At 40.2% G+C, this 12,635-nt stretch overlaps 1 protein-coding gene across 1 annotated transcript in view; it reads right to left on the reverse strand.

Moving 5' to 3' along the window:
• Nucleotides 1-2,461: 2,461 nt before the first annotated feature.
• The window catches only part of ACAT2 (acetyl-CoA acetyltransferase 2), a 32,255-nt gene continuing 22,081 nt past the window's right edge, over nucleotides 2,462-12,635 (reverse strand). The window contains exon 9 of the mRNA XM_056567236.1: nucleotides 2,462-3,717. Coding sequence (XP_056423211.1) covers nucleotides 3,544-3,717 — 174 coding nt within the window. The 3' untranslated portion in view covers nucleotides 2,462-3,543. The remainder of the gene's footprint in view (nucleotides 3,718-12,635) is intronic.

A 12,635-nucleotide genomic window follows, 5' to 3' on the forward strand; every position in this document is an offset into this window, starting at 1 on the left:
CTACTTATTTGTAATACACATAAGCAACTGGCAAGGTTGGCACCTATTTTCCTACCAATCCACTGTTTGGACCAGGCTGGATATTGTTGGGTATTATGGAGGGGCCCATACTCTTTACATTTTTACCCTTAGGTGGGGGTGGAGGGGGGGGGGATCTGCGGTCCCCGTTACCTTGCGGCGGCCCCCACGTTAACTTTAAAAACGCAGGGGCCACTGGGAGATAGCGCACGCAGGGATGTCACTGACATCCCGTGCATGCGCCCATAGCAACAGAGGAGCGGAGCTGTGAGGCGGACGTGAGCCGGCCGGAATGGTCACCAGCACCAGTTGGCAGCACGTCCTCTTCGGTGCTCTGATCACCGGTCCTCTGGTCCCGGGACCTACTGCAATGGTCTATAGGCCATAGCAGTAGATCGTGACCCCGGACCGGTGGTCGGAACACTGAAGTGGGGCAGTACACAGACATACAGCCTCCAGCCATGCACTGTATATGGCTGAAGGCTGTATGTCTGTGGGGGAACTGTACTGCACCTAATGTGAGGGAACTGTACTGCACCTAACTCTCAAAGTAGCATGGGTAATACAGTGTTTCTCAACCAGGGTCTCCAGCTGTTGCAAAACTACAACTCTCATGATGCTGGGAGTTGTAGTTTTGATACAGCTGGAGACACCCTGGTTGGGAAACACTGCTCTTTGTTTGGGAAACACTGTTCTAGCCAATTCAGTATTTCACAATCAGTGTGCCTCCAGCTGTTGCAAAACAACAACTCCCAGCATGCCCAAAGGCTGTCAGGGTATTCTGGGAGTTTTAGTTTGACCTTCCGCCGGCCACTGCAGCCACTGCAGATTTAAAGAGGCAGTAGCCGCCGGCCTCGGAGGTATGTGTGGCAGAGGAGTTCTTCTGCATTCTGACTAATTGGCTGACTGTATGTAGTCAGTCAATTAATCAGCATGCAGTGTACAGTGGTGAGCCCCCAGCGGTCAGTGAGTGTCACTCACTGACAAGCAAAAAAATAAAAAATAAAAAAGAAGGACAGTGCCGGCTGGGCCCCTGAAGCTCCGGGCCCCTTACAGGAGTATGGGTTGTACCCCCCTGATGGCGGCCCTGTGCACCGACACCCTTTGTGTCAATACTGCAGGAGATTCCGTGACACAAGTGCCTTGGGGTATTGGGACATGCCCTGCCATTCCGACTGTCCAAAAGAAAAGGTAGGGTATTTTTCTACCCATTGACTTCAATTCGTAGTAAAAATATGCAGCAGCAAAATACGGCATGTGTGACCCTATCCTTAGGGCACGTTCCCACTTGGCGTATACGCAGCATATTTCACGCTGCGCAAAACCTGCAGCAGCAGCGGGAAATACGCTGCGTATCCTTCGTTCACCATACGCACAAGGCTTTCCGGCGGCAGCCCTATGTGTGCAGTGAGTTTTGGAGGCAGAGCCGAGCGTCACAGTCACACCGACAAATGGCTCCGCCTCCAAAACTCACTACACACATAGGGCTGCTGCCGGAAAGCCTTGTGTGTATGGTGAGCAAGGGATACGCAGCGTATTTCCGACTCCTGCTGCAGGTTTTGCGCAGTGTGAAAAAACAAGTGGGAACGTACTCTTAAGAAGGATTTCTAATAGGAAAAGCATGACTGGTATCTATATAACATTTTTTACATTGTGTAGGCAGTTAAGAAGCAAGGTTTTATGTGACTGTTGCATTTTAAGTGTTTAATTCCTTATGAAGAAAGACCACAGCCTTTAATTGACATACCAGTTCCTAAAGATAAAGCAACACTCCAGAAGTTGTGAACATTGATGTGTTTATTCACACACTGTAAAAGATGAAGCGCGTTTTAACTCCCCTAGGGAGTCTTTCCCACTGATTCTATGTAGGATTGTATGCATTAGACCATGGCACAATGTTAGAATTGCATTTGATGTTATATTTGGTATTTCAGTGACCAATCAAAATACAACCATGTACATGTAAGGCCATAGGCCCAAAAATAGAGAGATTTTCCTACAACAACCAATCACAGCTCAGAGAACAAGCTCTGGTAAAGTGAAAGCTGAGCTGTAATTGGTTGCCGATGGAAAATCACTCTTTCACACAGTTTGAGAAATCTAGGCCATAGTCTTGAAGCAGAAACACAAGCTGTAGTGGGTAATGCAGAGTATTTAAAATGTATAAATTAAAATAGCAGAAATTAATATAAAGTAATTGTACTCTGAAACATTAAAAGGGCAAATGTCTAATTTGTAGAAATTAAAGGGGTACTGCCACTGGGAACCCCTGTGATCTCTTCTGCAGCATCCCTTGTCATCTGCTGCACAGAGCAAACTTCGCTTCGTGCTCAATGACAGACGATACAGGGGCTGGAATATCGTGATGTCATGGCCCGCCCCCTCAATGCAAGTCTATGGGAGGGGCCGTGGCGGCCATCACGCCCACTCCCATAGTGTTGTATTGAGGGGGCGGGCCGAGACTTCACGATACTCCGGCCCCTGTATCTCCCGTCATCAGGCACTGAACGAAGTTCGCTCCGTGCAACAGATGACAAGGGATGCTGCAGAAGAGATCACAGGGGTTCCCAGCGGCGGGACCGCTGCGATCAGACATCTTATCCCCTATCTTTGGATAGGGTTTAAGATGTCAAGGGGAGGAGTACCCCTTTAATAAACTGACCATGGAAACATAAGTCATGTTAATGTTTTTGGCTACTAAAGGAGAAATGCAATGCAAAAAACTTTTAAATTTCCCCTGTGCCCGAGCTGCATAAACAAAAAAATAAAAACTTTAACTCCCCTTCCAACGTTTCCCCGTTGTGCAGATATCGGTGTCCTGGTCCTCTGGCGCTGCTCGGCTTCCTGCTTCTTAGGCTCGAAATGTCACACCACAGTCAGCATATCGCCAGCCCCGGCCGGTGATAGGCTGAGCACACTGTCATGTAAGGAGCTTGGCCCCGCCTTCTCTATGTTGCCCAGGCTCCTTACATGGCAGTGTGCTCAGCCTATCACAGGCGGAGGCGGGACATAATTGTGGACGGTGATACGCTGACTACAGTGTGACATTCCGAGCCTAAGAAGCAGGGAGCCAAGCAGCACCGGAGGACCGGGACATCGATATCGGCGCAACGGGGGAACGTAGGAAGGTGAGTTAAAGTTTTTTTTTTTATGTTTTTTCAGCCTGGGCACAGGGGAAGGCAACATTTTGTGCCGCATTTCTCCTTAATCTACTTTATTTTGAACATTTTGAAAGCTAGTGCAAATAAAATCAGAGAAACCTGCATGTAAGTTCTTACTGCAGAAAATACCATTCTAGTTTATGAATATGGTGCTATTCAAGCTAGTAAACTATTGATCACTATTAGTGATTTGATTAACAATTATTTAAATAAAAAAAATACTAAAAAAGGAAAAAAGTACAGGCTAAAGTAGTTAATGCATTGTGGAATGTACTTGTTCTTCAGTCACTTGTATGTTCCATGGGAACAAGAGCCTTCTGAAGTGTGTAATAACCAACGAGTGCTCTGTATATTCCTGAAATGTTTAGCTTGTTCTTTCAACACACATTGCAATTCCCAAACCACCACCAATGCACAAAGCAGCGACTCCTTTCTTCCCACCAGTTCGTTCTAGAGCATAAAGAAGAGTAACCAAAATACGACAGCCAGACATTCCAAGTGGGTGGCCAAGTGCTATAGCACCACCTTGGATGTTAACCTGTGGGGGAAAAAACAAAAACAAATGTACTTTTAACTAAGGTGGTATGTAACAATTCTTTAGAAATAAAATCTCACCAGATTTATAGGTCCCTGAAAACAGTATTAAATGGGGAGCTGTTTTATTTTTCATTCAGAAACAAAAAATTAAATAACTGTCCTAAATATAGCTGCAAGCAGCAATACACGTGGCCAAGCTGCACTGCTAGGTTATTGGACACTATTGCTGTGACCCCTAATGGTGGAGAAGGTGATCATGGACCTGTATGCTAATTTTCACATTTTTCTTACCATTAATTTAAGAGAAAATTATGTATGTAGAATATTGCGCAATCCAATATGGCGGCCAAACCATGTGATCCATGGTGGTACAGAAAGTGATCACGAACATGTGTGCTAATTTTCACATTGGTATGGCCAGAAATTTCAGAGTAAACTATGTTGGCAGAATATTGCGAAATCCAATATGGCCGTGAAATGTGGTGATCAATTGTGATATAGAAAGTGATTATGAACATGTGTGCTAATTTTCGCAATGTTCTGTCCAGTTATTTTAGAGAAAACTAGGTTTGCACAATATTGTGCAATCCAATATGGCTGCCAACTCTAGTGATCAATTGTGATACGGGAAGTGATCATGAACATATGTGCTAACTTTCACATTGTTCTGACCAGCAATTTCAGAGAAAACTATGTTTGCAGAATATTGCGCAATCCAGTATGGCCGCCAATTCTGGTGATCAATTGTGGTACAGAAAGTGAATACTGTACCACTGTGCAAAGAAACATTTTTAGATGAACAATCTACATATTACACACATTTAAAAAGTTACTTATCATTATTAATGCTATTTAAATTTTATTGGCGTGTGGTGGCCATATCGATTATGCAAATTAATCAGCTTTAAAAACATTGGTATAGGAGGTAACCATGAACATTTCTGCCAAATTATAAGTTTTTCTAGCAAATGTTTTCAGAGAAGATGATTGTTTCATGAAGAGGTCAGAGAAGTAAAGTCATAAAACAATTGACAGCTCCTGATAAGACCAGAAACACCAGAGAAACATGTTAGCCTCTTCCCTACCATTTGTCAGCACACTATGTGGCTATTACATATGATATAATATGGATAAATAACTTAAACATTTGCGATTCTACAGCACTGTAACTTTACACAGTAATTTGTATATCTCTAGATTTAATGTTTAGAAAGCAGCAAATCTTTGCATATGGCGCTGAACATTGTAACCTATAACAAGATGGATGACCTAGGACCTTTATGTAAGAAAAGACTGAGAACAATATAGCACTTTACCAATGAGCCAAGTTTTATAATTTTGTAAATAACAGAGCATATTACAGGCATTTTAATACAGTGGCTTATTGGCTTGCAGTGGCCATATTAATTATGCAAATGAACCAGCTATAACCAACATGGTACAGGAGATGGCCCTGGACATATATGCCAAATTGTGAATGATTCTAACAAACTGCTTCAGAGAAGATGTTTATAGAATATTGTGCAATACAACATGGTGGATATACCATGTGATCAATAGACTTGTAATGAACAAATAATTAACATTATGACAGTGTAACATTGTAACATAGTTCATAAGGTTGAAAAAAGACCAGAGTCCATCAAGTTCAACCTATATCCCTAATGAGTCCCTACTGAGTTGATCCAGAGGATGGCAAAAAAAACCTCATACTAGAGGTAAAAATTCCTTCCCGACTCCATATATGGCATCAGAATAAATCCCTGGATCAACGTTCTGTCCCTATAAATCTCATATACATAACCAGCTATGTTCTTACTCTCCAAAAATGCATCCAGACCCCTTTTAAATTCTTTTACAGAGTTCACCATGACCACCACCCTCTGGGAGAGAATTCCACAGTCTCACTGCTCTTACAGTTAAGAACCCCCATCTGTGCTAGTGTAGAAACCTTCTTTCCTCTAAACGTAGAGGATGCCCCCTTGTTATAGATACAGTCCTGGGTATGAATATGTGGTGCCTTGGGGGGGGGGGGTGTATGGCAGTTGGGGTGTTGCTGTGAGGTATATCACGGTTATAATTAACTCTTGTCAGTCGTGATGCCAGGGTGAGGGTTAAATGCAGTATGGCTTGGCCTATCGCCACCCTTCCCAAGAGCGATAGGTAGATGCAGAATAAAGTATTGTCCACAACCGGAGCTTTGCTGAAAACTTGCGTAAACTTTACTAAAGATTTTCTGTAACATGGAATAACAGGAACAGTCCTTATAACAGAGTCTATGTACAGCTTAGCTGAGATTGACGTATGGTTGGGACTTTTGTAAGTTATTTAGCTTAGTAAGATTTAGTATGCGCAGATCTGCTGGATTTAGGGTTATGTTTAGGTCCAGAGGTCTCGCTAGAGGTAACGGGGAAGTTGTAAGAACTCACTGTTTAGCTTCAGGTCAAGGCCGGTAGGCTTTGGCCTAGAATTTGTTGTTGTAAGTTGCTGAGGTCCTACCTCATGAAGTGTCAGCAACCCAAGAGCAAAGAAAAAGAGCCGTCTATTGGCTGCAGCTCCCTTATATGGGCAGGGGTTGGCCATTTTAGGATTGGTCCACACCATCTGTCAATCAGCTTTACAAGGCACTGTGGGTATCACATGACCCAGAACCTCCAAAGGTCCTTTTACCTACCATAGAGACTAAACCACAGTCACATGAACCGCAGGTCCTGCGACGCTATGCAGGTAAGTATAAGTAAGTATGACTAAGTATGACTAAAGAAACGGAACCCCACAGTTACTAGGAACTCTGACTTTGGGGACCCCTAACCAAGGTACGGTATGCAATATGGTACCAGGACAGCACAAATAGATCATGGGAGAGATCTCTGTACTGTCCCCTGATATATTTATACATAGTTATTTGGTCTCCCATAAGCCTTCTTTTTTCTAAACTTAATAACCCTAATTCTGATAATACTTCTGGGCACTGTAGTCCTCCCATTCCCCGTATTACTCTGGTTGTCCGTCTTTGAACCCTCTCCAGCTCCACAATATCTTTCTTATACACTGGTGCCTAGTACTGTACACAGTATTCTATGTGTGGTCTGACTAGTGATTTGTACAGCAGTAGAATTATTTCCTTGTCGTGGGCATCTATGCCCCTATTGATGCACCCCATGATTTTATTTGCCTTGGCAGCAGCTGCCTGACACAGGTCACTACAGCTACATTTAATGTTAACTAAGACTCCTAAGTCCTTTTCCACATCAGTCGTCCCAAGTGTGCTCCCATTTAATACATGATCCCAGCCCGGATTTTTCTTCCCCATGTGCATTACCTTACATTTATCAGTGTTGAACCTCATCTGCCACTTCCCAGCCCAAACCTCCAACCTATCCAGATCCATTTGTAACAGTGCACTGTCCTCTATAGTGTTTACCGCTTTACAGAGTTTAGTATCATCTGTAAAGATTGCTTCTTTACTATTCAACCCCTCTACAAGGTCATTAATAAATATATTAAATAGGACAGGACCCAAGACTGACCCCTGTGGTACCCCACTAGTAACAGTCACCCAATCAGAATAAGTACCATTAATAACCACCCTCTGTTTCCTATCACTGAGCCAGTTACTTACCCACTTACACACATTCTCTTCCAGCCCAATCCTTCTCATTTAATGCACCAACCGTTTATGTGGCACTGTACCAAATGCTTTTCAAAAATCCAGATATACGACATCCAGCGATTCCCCCTGGTCCAGTCTGGAGCTCACCTCCTCATAAAAGCTGATCAGGTTAGTTTGACAGGACAGATCCCTCATAAACCCGTGCTGATATGGGGGTCATACATTTATTTTTATCAAGATATTCCAAAATAGCATCCCTTAGAAAACCCTCAAACAATTTACATACAACAGAGATTAAACTAACAGGTCTATAATTCCCGGGGTCACCTTTTGTCCCCTTTTTTTTCTTTCAATAGTTTTTCATTGAATTTTACCATAATAGAAAAACAAACATGTATAAAGGACAGACGCAGCTGTCAACTTATTATTTTATGACAACATGAACAGCGAACAGTTGTTTACTGCATATAGGAAGACTTGATTGTCGATTCAATCTTACATATAAGATAGGCAGCTGTTTAACCAAACCAAAAGGAAAACAGAAATAAAAAGACTAAAGTAAAATAAATAAAAATAAAGGAAATATAACATCTCCGAGATAACTTGCATAGTAGTATGTGTACGTACCAATAATGTTATATACATATATTTTTTCTTTTCTTTTATCCTTATATATCTGATACATAATGAAGGGTTGTAGAAAAGTGCGAATGCCAAGACATTACTTATAGTACAAGATGATGATAAGGTTTAACTCTAATAATGGATGTCAATGTGCCCCATGTAACATAATGTCTTTTTCTAAGTATCATGTCAGTGGAAAAATCACTTTTAATCTAAATATCTCTACAATGAGAGGACAGAGACCATGAAGACCATCTGATGTTAAATTTCCAGGGTCACCTTTTGTCCCTTTTTTAAATATTCGCACCATATTTGCCATGCGCCAGTCCTGGGGAACAGTCCCTGTTACTATAGAGTCCCTGAATATTAAAAATAGGGGTCTGTCTATTACATTACTTAATTCCTATAGAACACGGGGGTGAATGCCATCTGGACCTGGGGATTGGTCCATTTAGATTTTTTTGTAGGCGGCAATGTACTTCTTCCTGGGTTAGACAGGTGACCTGTACTGGGGAGTTTACCTTATCTCGCTGTATTTCACCTGAAAGTAAATCGTTGCCGGCTAGCTCAGGGGGCTGTTTGGGATGTCCGCTGCAAAATTGCGGCATCCCGAACAGCTGTAAGACAGCAGGAGGGTCCCTTACCTTGCCTCCTGGTGTCCGATCGCCTAATGACTGCTCAGTGCCTGAAATCCAGGCATGAGCAGTCAAGCGGCAGAATCATTGGTCTCCTATGAGAAACCATTGATCAATTAAAAAGATCAGTGTGTGCAGTGTTAGAGCCCCCTATGGGGGCTATAACATTGCAAAAAAAAAAAAAAAAAGTAAAAAAAAAGTGAATAAAGATCATTTAACCCCTCCCCTAATAAAAGTTTGAATCAACCCCCTTTTCCCATTTAAAAAAAAACAAAACAGTAAATAAAAATAAACACATGTGGTATAGCCGCGTGCAGAAATGCCCGAATTATAAAAATATATAATTAATTAAACCGCATGGTCAATGACGTTCGCGCAAAAAAATTCCAAAGTCCATAATAGTGCATTTTTGGTCACTTTTTATATCATGAAAAATGAATAAAAATTCAATAAAGTCTTATCAATACAAAAATGGTACTGCTAAAAACTTCAGATCACGGCGCAAAAAATTAAAAAGTTATAAGGGTCAGAAGATGACAATTTTTAAAGTATAAATTTTCCTGCATGAAGTTATGATTTTTTCCAGAAGTACAAAATCCAAACAAAATCAAACCTACATAAGTAGGGTATCATTTTAATCACATGGACCTACAGAATAAAGAGAAGGTGTCATGTTTACTGTAAAATATACTGTGTAGAAACAGAAACACCCAAAATGGTGTTTTTTTTTTTCAATTTTGTCTCACAATTATTTTTATTCTGCTTCGCCGTATATTTTTGGGTACAATGACGTCATTACAAAGTAGAATTGGTGGCGCAAAAAATAAGCCATCATATGGATTTTTAGGTGCAAAATTGAAAGAGTTATGATTTTTTAAATGTAAGAAGGAAAAAACTAAAGTGCAAAAAACGGAAAAACCCCGGGTCCTTAAAGGGGTTATCCAGGAAAAAACTTTTTTATATATATCAACTGGCTCCAGAAAGTTAAACAGATTTGTAAATTACTTCTATTAAAAAATCTTAATCCTTTCAGAGCTTCTGGAGTTAAAGTTAAGATTGTTCTTTTCTGTCTAAGTGATCTCTGATGACACGTCTCGGGAACCGCCCAGTTTAGAAGAGGTTTGCAATGGGGATTTGCTTCTAAACTGGCTGTTTCCCGAGACACGTGTCATCAGAGAGCACTTAGACAGGAAAGAACAACATTAACTTCAGAAGCTCATAAGTATTTATGGAGTTTTAATTTAACAGTGAGGCAATTACAGCTATATGAAAAAGCCCCATAGAAATAATATTTTTTCTTGATATTTACAGAATTTAATATGGCCACCGAATCATGTGGTTAAATAACGTGAAACGAACATGTATGAGTCTAGGTCACAATGTAACTATACACAACTGTTTGTACATCTGAATCTGTAATGGTTTCAGAAAGACAGGTGTTTACATTTAAGCACAATAGAGCACTCTACCATTGTGCAAAAATGTTTAATTAACAGTGTACATATTACACACATCTAAAACAATTTGTGCATTACTTTTAATGCTATCTAAATGTTATTGGTGTCTGGTTGCATACAACAACCTTGGTACAGGAGGTAACCATGAACACGTCTGCCAAATTATACGTTATTCTAACAAACGGTTTCAGAGAAGAGGATGTTTGTACAATAATGTGCAATTCAATATGGCGGCCACACCATGTGACCAAAAGTCTTATAATGAACAAATCGGACTCTGCACAAAAGTGCCACCACATTACTATAGAGTCCCTGAATATTAAAAATAGGGGTCTGTCTATTACATTACTTAATTCCTATAGAACACGGGGGTGAATGCCATCTGGACCTGGGGATTGGTCCATTTAGATTTTTTTGTAGGCGGCACTGTACTTCTTCCTGGGTTAGACAGGTGACCTGTACTGGGGAGTTTACCTTATCTCGCTGTATTTCACCTGAAAGTAAATCGTTGCCGGCTAGCTCAGGGGGCTGTTTGGGATGTCCGCTGCAAAATTGCGGCATCCCGAACAGCTGTAAGACAGCAGGAGGGTCCCTTACCTCGCCTCCTGGTGTCCGATCGCCTAATGACTGCTCAGTGCCTGAAATCCAGGCATGAGCAGTCAAGCGGCAGAATCATTGGTCTCCTATGAGAAACCATTGATCAATTAAAAAGATCAGTGTGTGCAGTGTTAGAGCCCCCTATGGGGGCTATAACATTGCAAAAAAAAAGTTAAAAAAAAAAGTGAATAAAGATCATTTAACCCCTCCCCTAATAAAAGTTTGAATCAACCCCCTTTTCCCATTTAAAAAAAAACAAAACAGTAAATAAAAATAAACACATGTGGTATAGCCGCGTGCAGAAATGCCCGAATTATAAAAATATATAATTAATTAAACCGCACGGTCAATGACGTTCGCGCAAAAAAATTCCAAAGTCCATAATAGTGCATTTTTGGTCACTTTTTATATCATGAAAAATGAATAAAAATTCAATAAAGTCTTATCAATACAAAAATGGTACTGCTAAAAACTTCAGATCACGGCGCAAAAAATAAAAAAGTTATAAGGGTCAGAAGATGACAATTTTTAAAGTATAAATTTTCCTGCATGAAGTTATGATTTTTTCCAGAAGTACAAAATCCAAACAAAATCAAACCTACATAAGTAGGGTATCATTTTAATCATATGGACCTACAGAATAAAGAGAAGGTGTCATGTTTACTGTAAAATATACTGTGTAGAAACGGAAACACCCAAAATGGTGTTTTTTTTTTTCAATTTTGTCTCACAATTATTTTTATTCTGCTTCGCCGTATATTTTTGGGTACAATGACGTCATTACAAAGTAGAATTGGTGGCGCAAAAAATAAGCCATCATATGGATTTTTAGGTGCAAAATTGAAAGAGTTATGATTTTTTAAATGTAAGAAGGAAAAAACTAAAGTGCAAAAAACGGAAAACCCCCGGGTCCTTAAAGGGGTTATCCAGGAAAAAACTTTTTTATATATATCAACTGGCTCCAGAAAGTTAAACAGATTTGTAAATTACTTCTATTAAAAAATCTTAATCCTTTCAGAGCTTCTGGAGTTAAAGTTAAGATTGTTCTTTTCTGTCTAACTGATCTCTGATGACACGTGTCTCGGGAACCGCCCAGTTTAGAAGAGGTTTGCAATGGGGATTTGCTTCTAAACTGGCTGTTTCCCGAGACACGTGTCATCAGAGAGCACTTAGACAGGAAAGAACAACCTTAACTTCAGAAGCTCATAAGTACTGAAAGGATTAAGAGTTTTTAATAGAATTAATTTACAAATCTGTTTAACTTTCTGAAGCCAGTTTATAAAAAAAAGTATTTTCCTTGATAACCCCTATAAGGGGTTAAATAACTTTTTGGGGTTAGTTTTACTCTCTTTGGCAATGAGTCTTTCTGTCTCTATTTTTGCGGCATTTATCTGTTTTTTTTTACATATTTTACATTTTTCTCTACAGCTTTTTAATGCTTCCTCACTGCCGTCCTCTTTTAGTAGTTTAAATGCTTTATTTTTGTCATTTATTGCCCCCTTAATGTTTTTATTCATCCATATTGGTTTTCTTTTATTTCTGAACCTTTTATTCCCATAAGGTATATATATCTTACAGTGAGAGTTTAAGATATTTTTAAAAGTCTCCCATTAAGTGTCCTTATTCTTGTTTTTGAGGACATTCTCCCATTTTCTATTGTTAAGGGCTTCTCTGAGTCGGTCAAACTTTGCCTTCCTAAAGTTCATTGTTTTTGTGGCCCCTCGAGAGATTCCCTTATTGAAGAACAAATTATAATGTATTATATTATGATCACTATTTCCTAGGTGTTCTTCTACTTGCACATTAGTTACTCTGTCAGGTCTGTTGGTTAATATTAAGTCTAGTAGGGCGCCCCCTCTGGTTGGGCCCTGCACCATTTGGGACAGATACTTGTCTTTAGCTATAGTCAGAAACCTGTTTCCTTTATGAGATTCACAGGTCTCATTTACAACAATTTATACCCCTGTATCTAGCAGTTACAGAAATGCACAGG

This window comes from Hyla sarda, chromosome 3 (assembly GCF_029499605.1).
Source record: "Hyla sarda isolate aHylSar1 chromosome 3, aHylSar1.hap1, whole genome shotgun sequence".
Classification (NCBI taxonomy): domain Eukaryota; kingdom Metazoa; phylum Chordata; class Amphibia; order Anura; family Hylidae; genus Hyla; species Hyla sarda.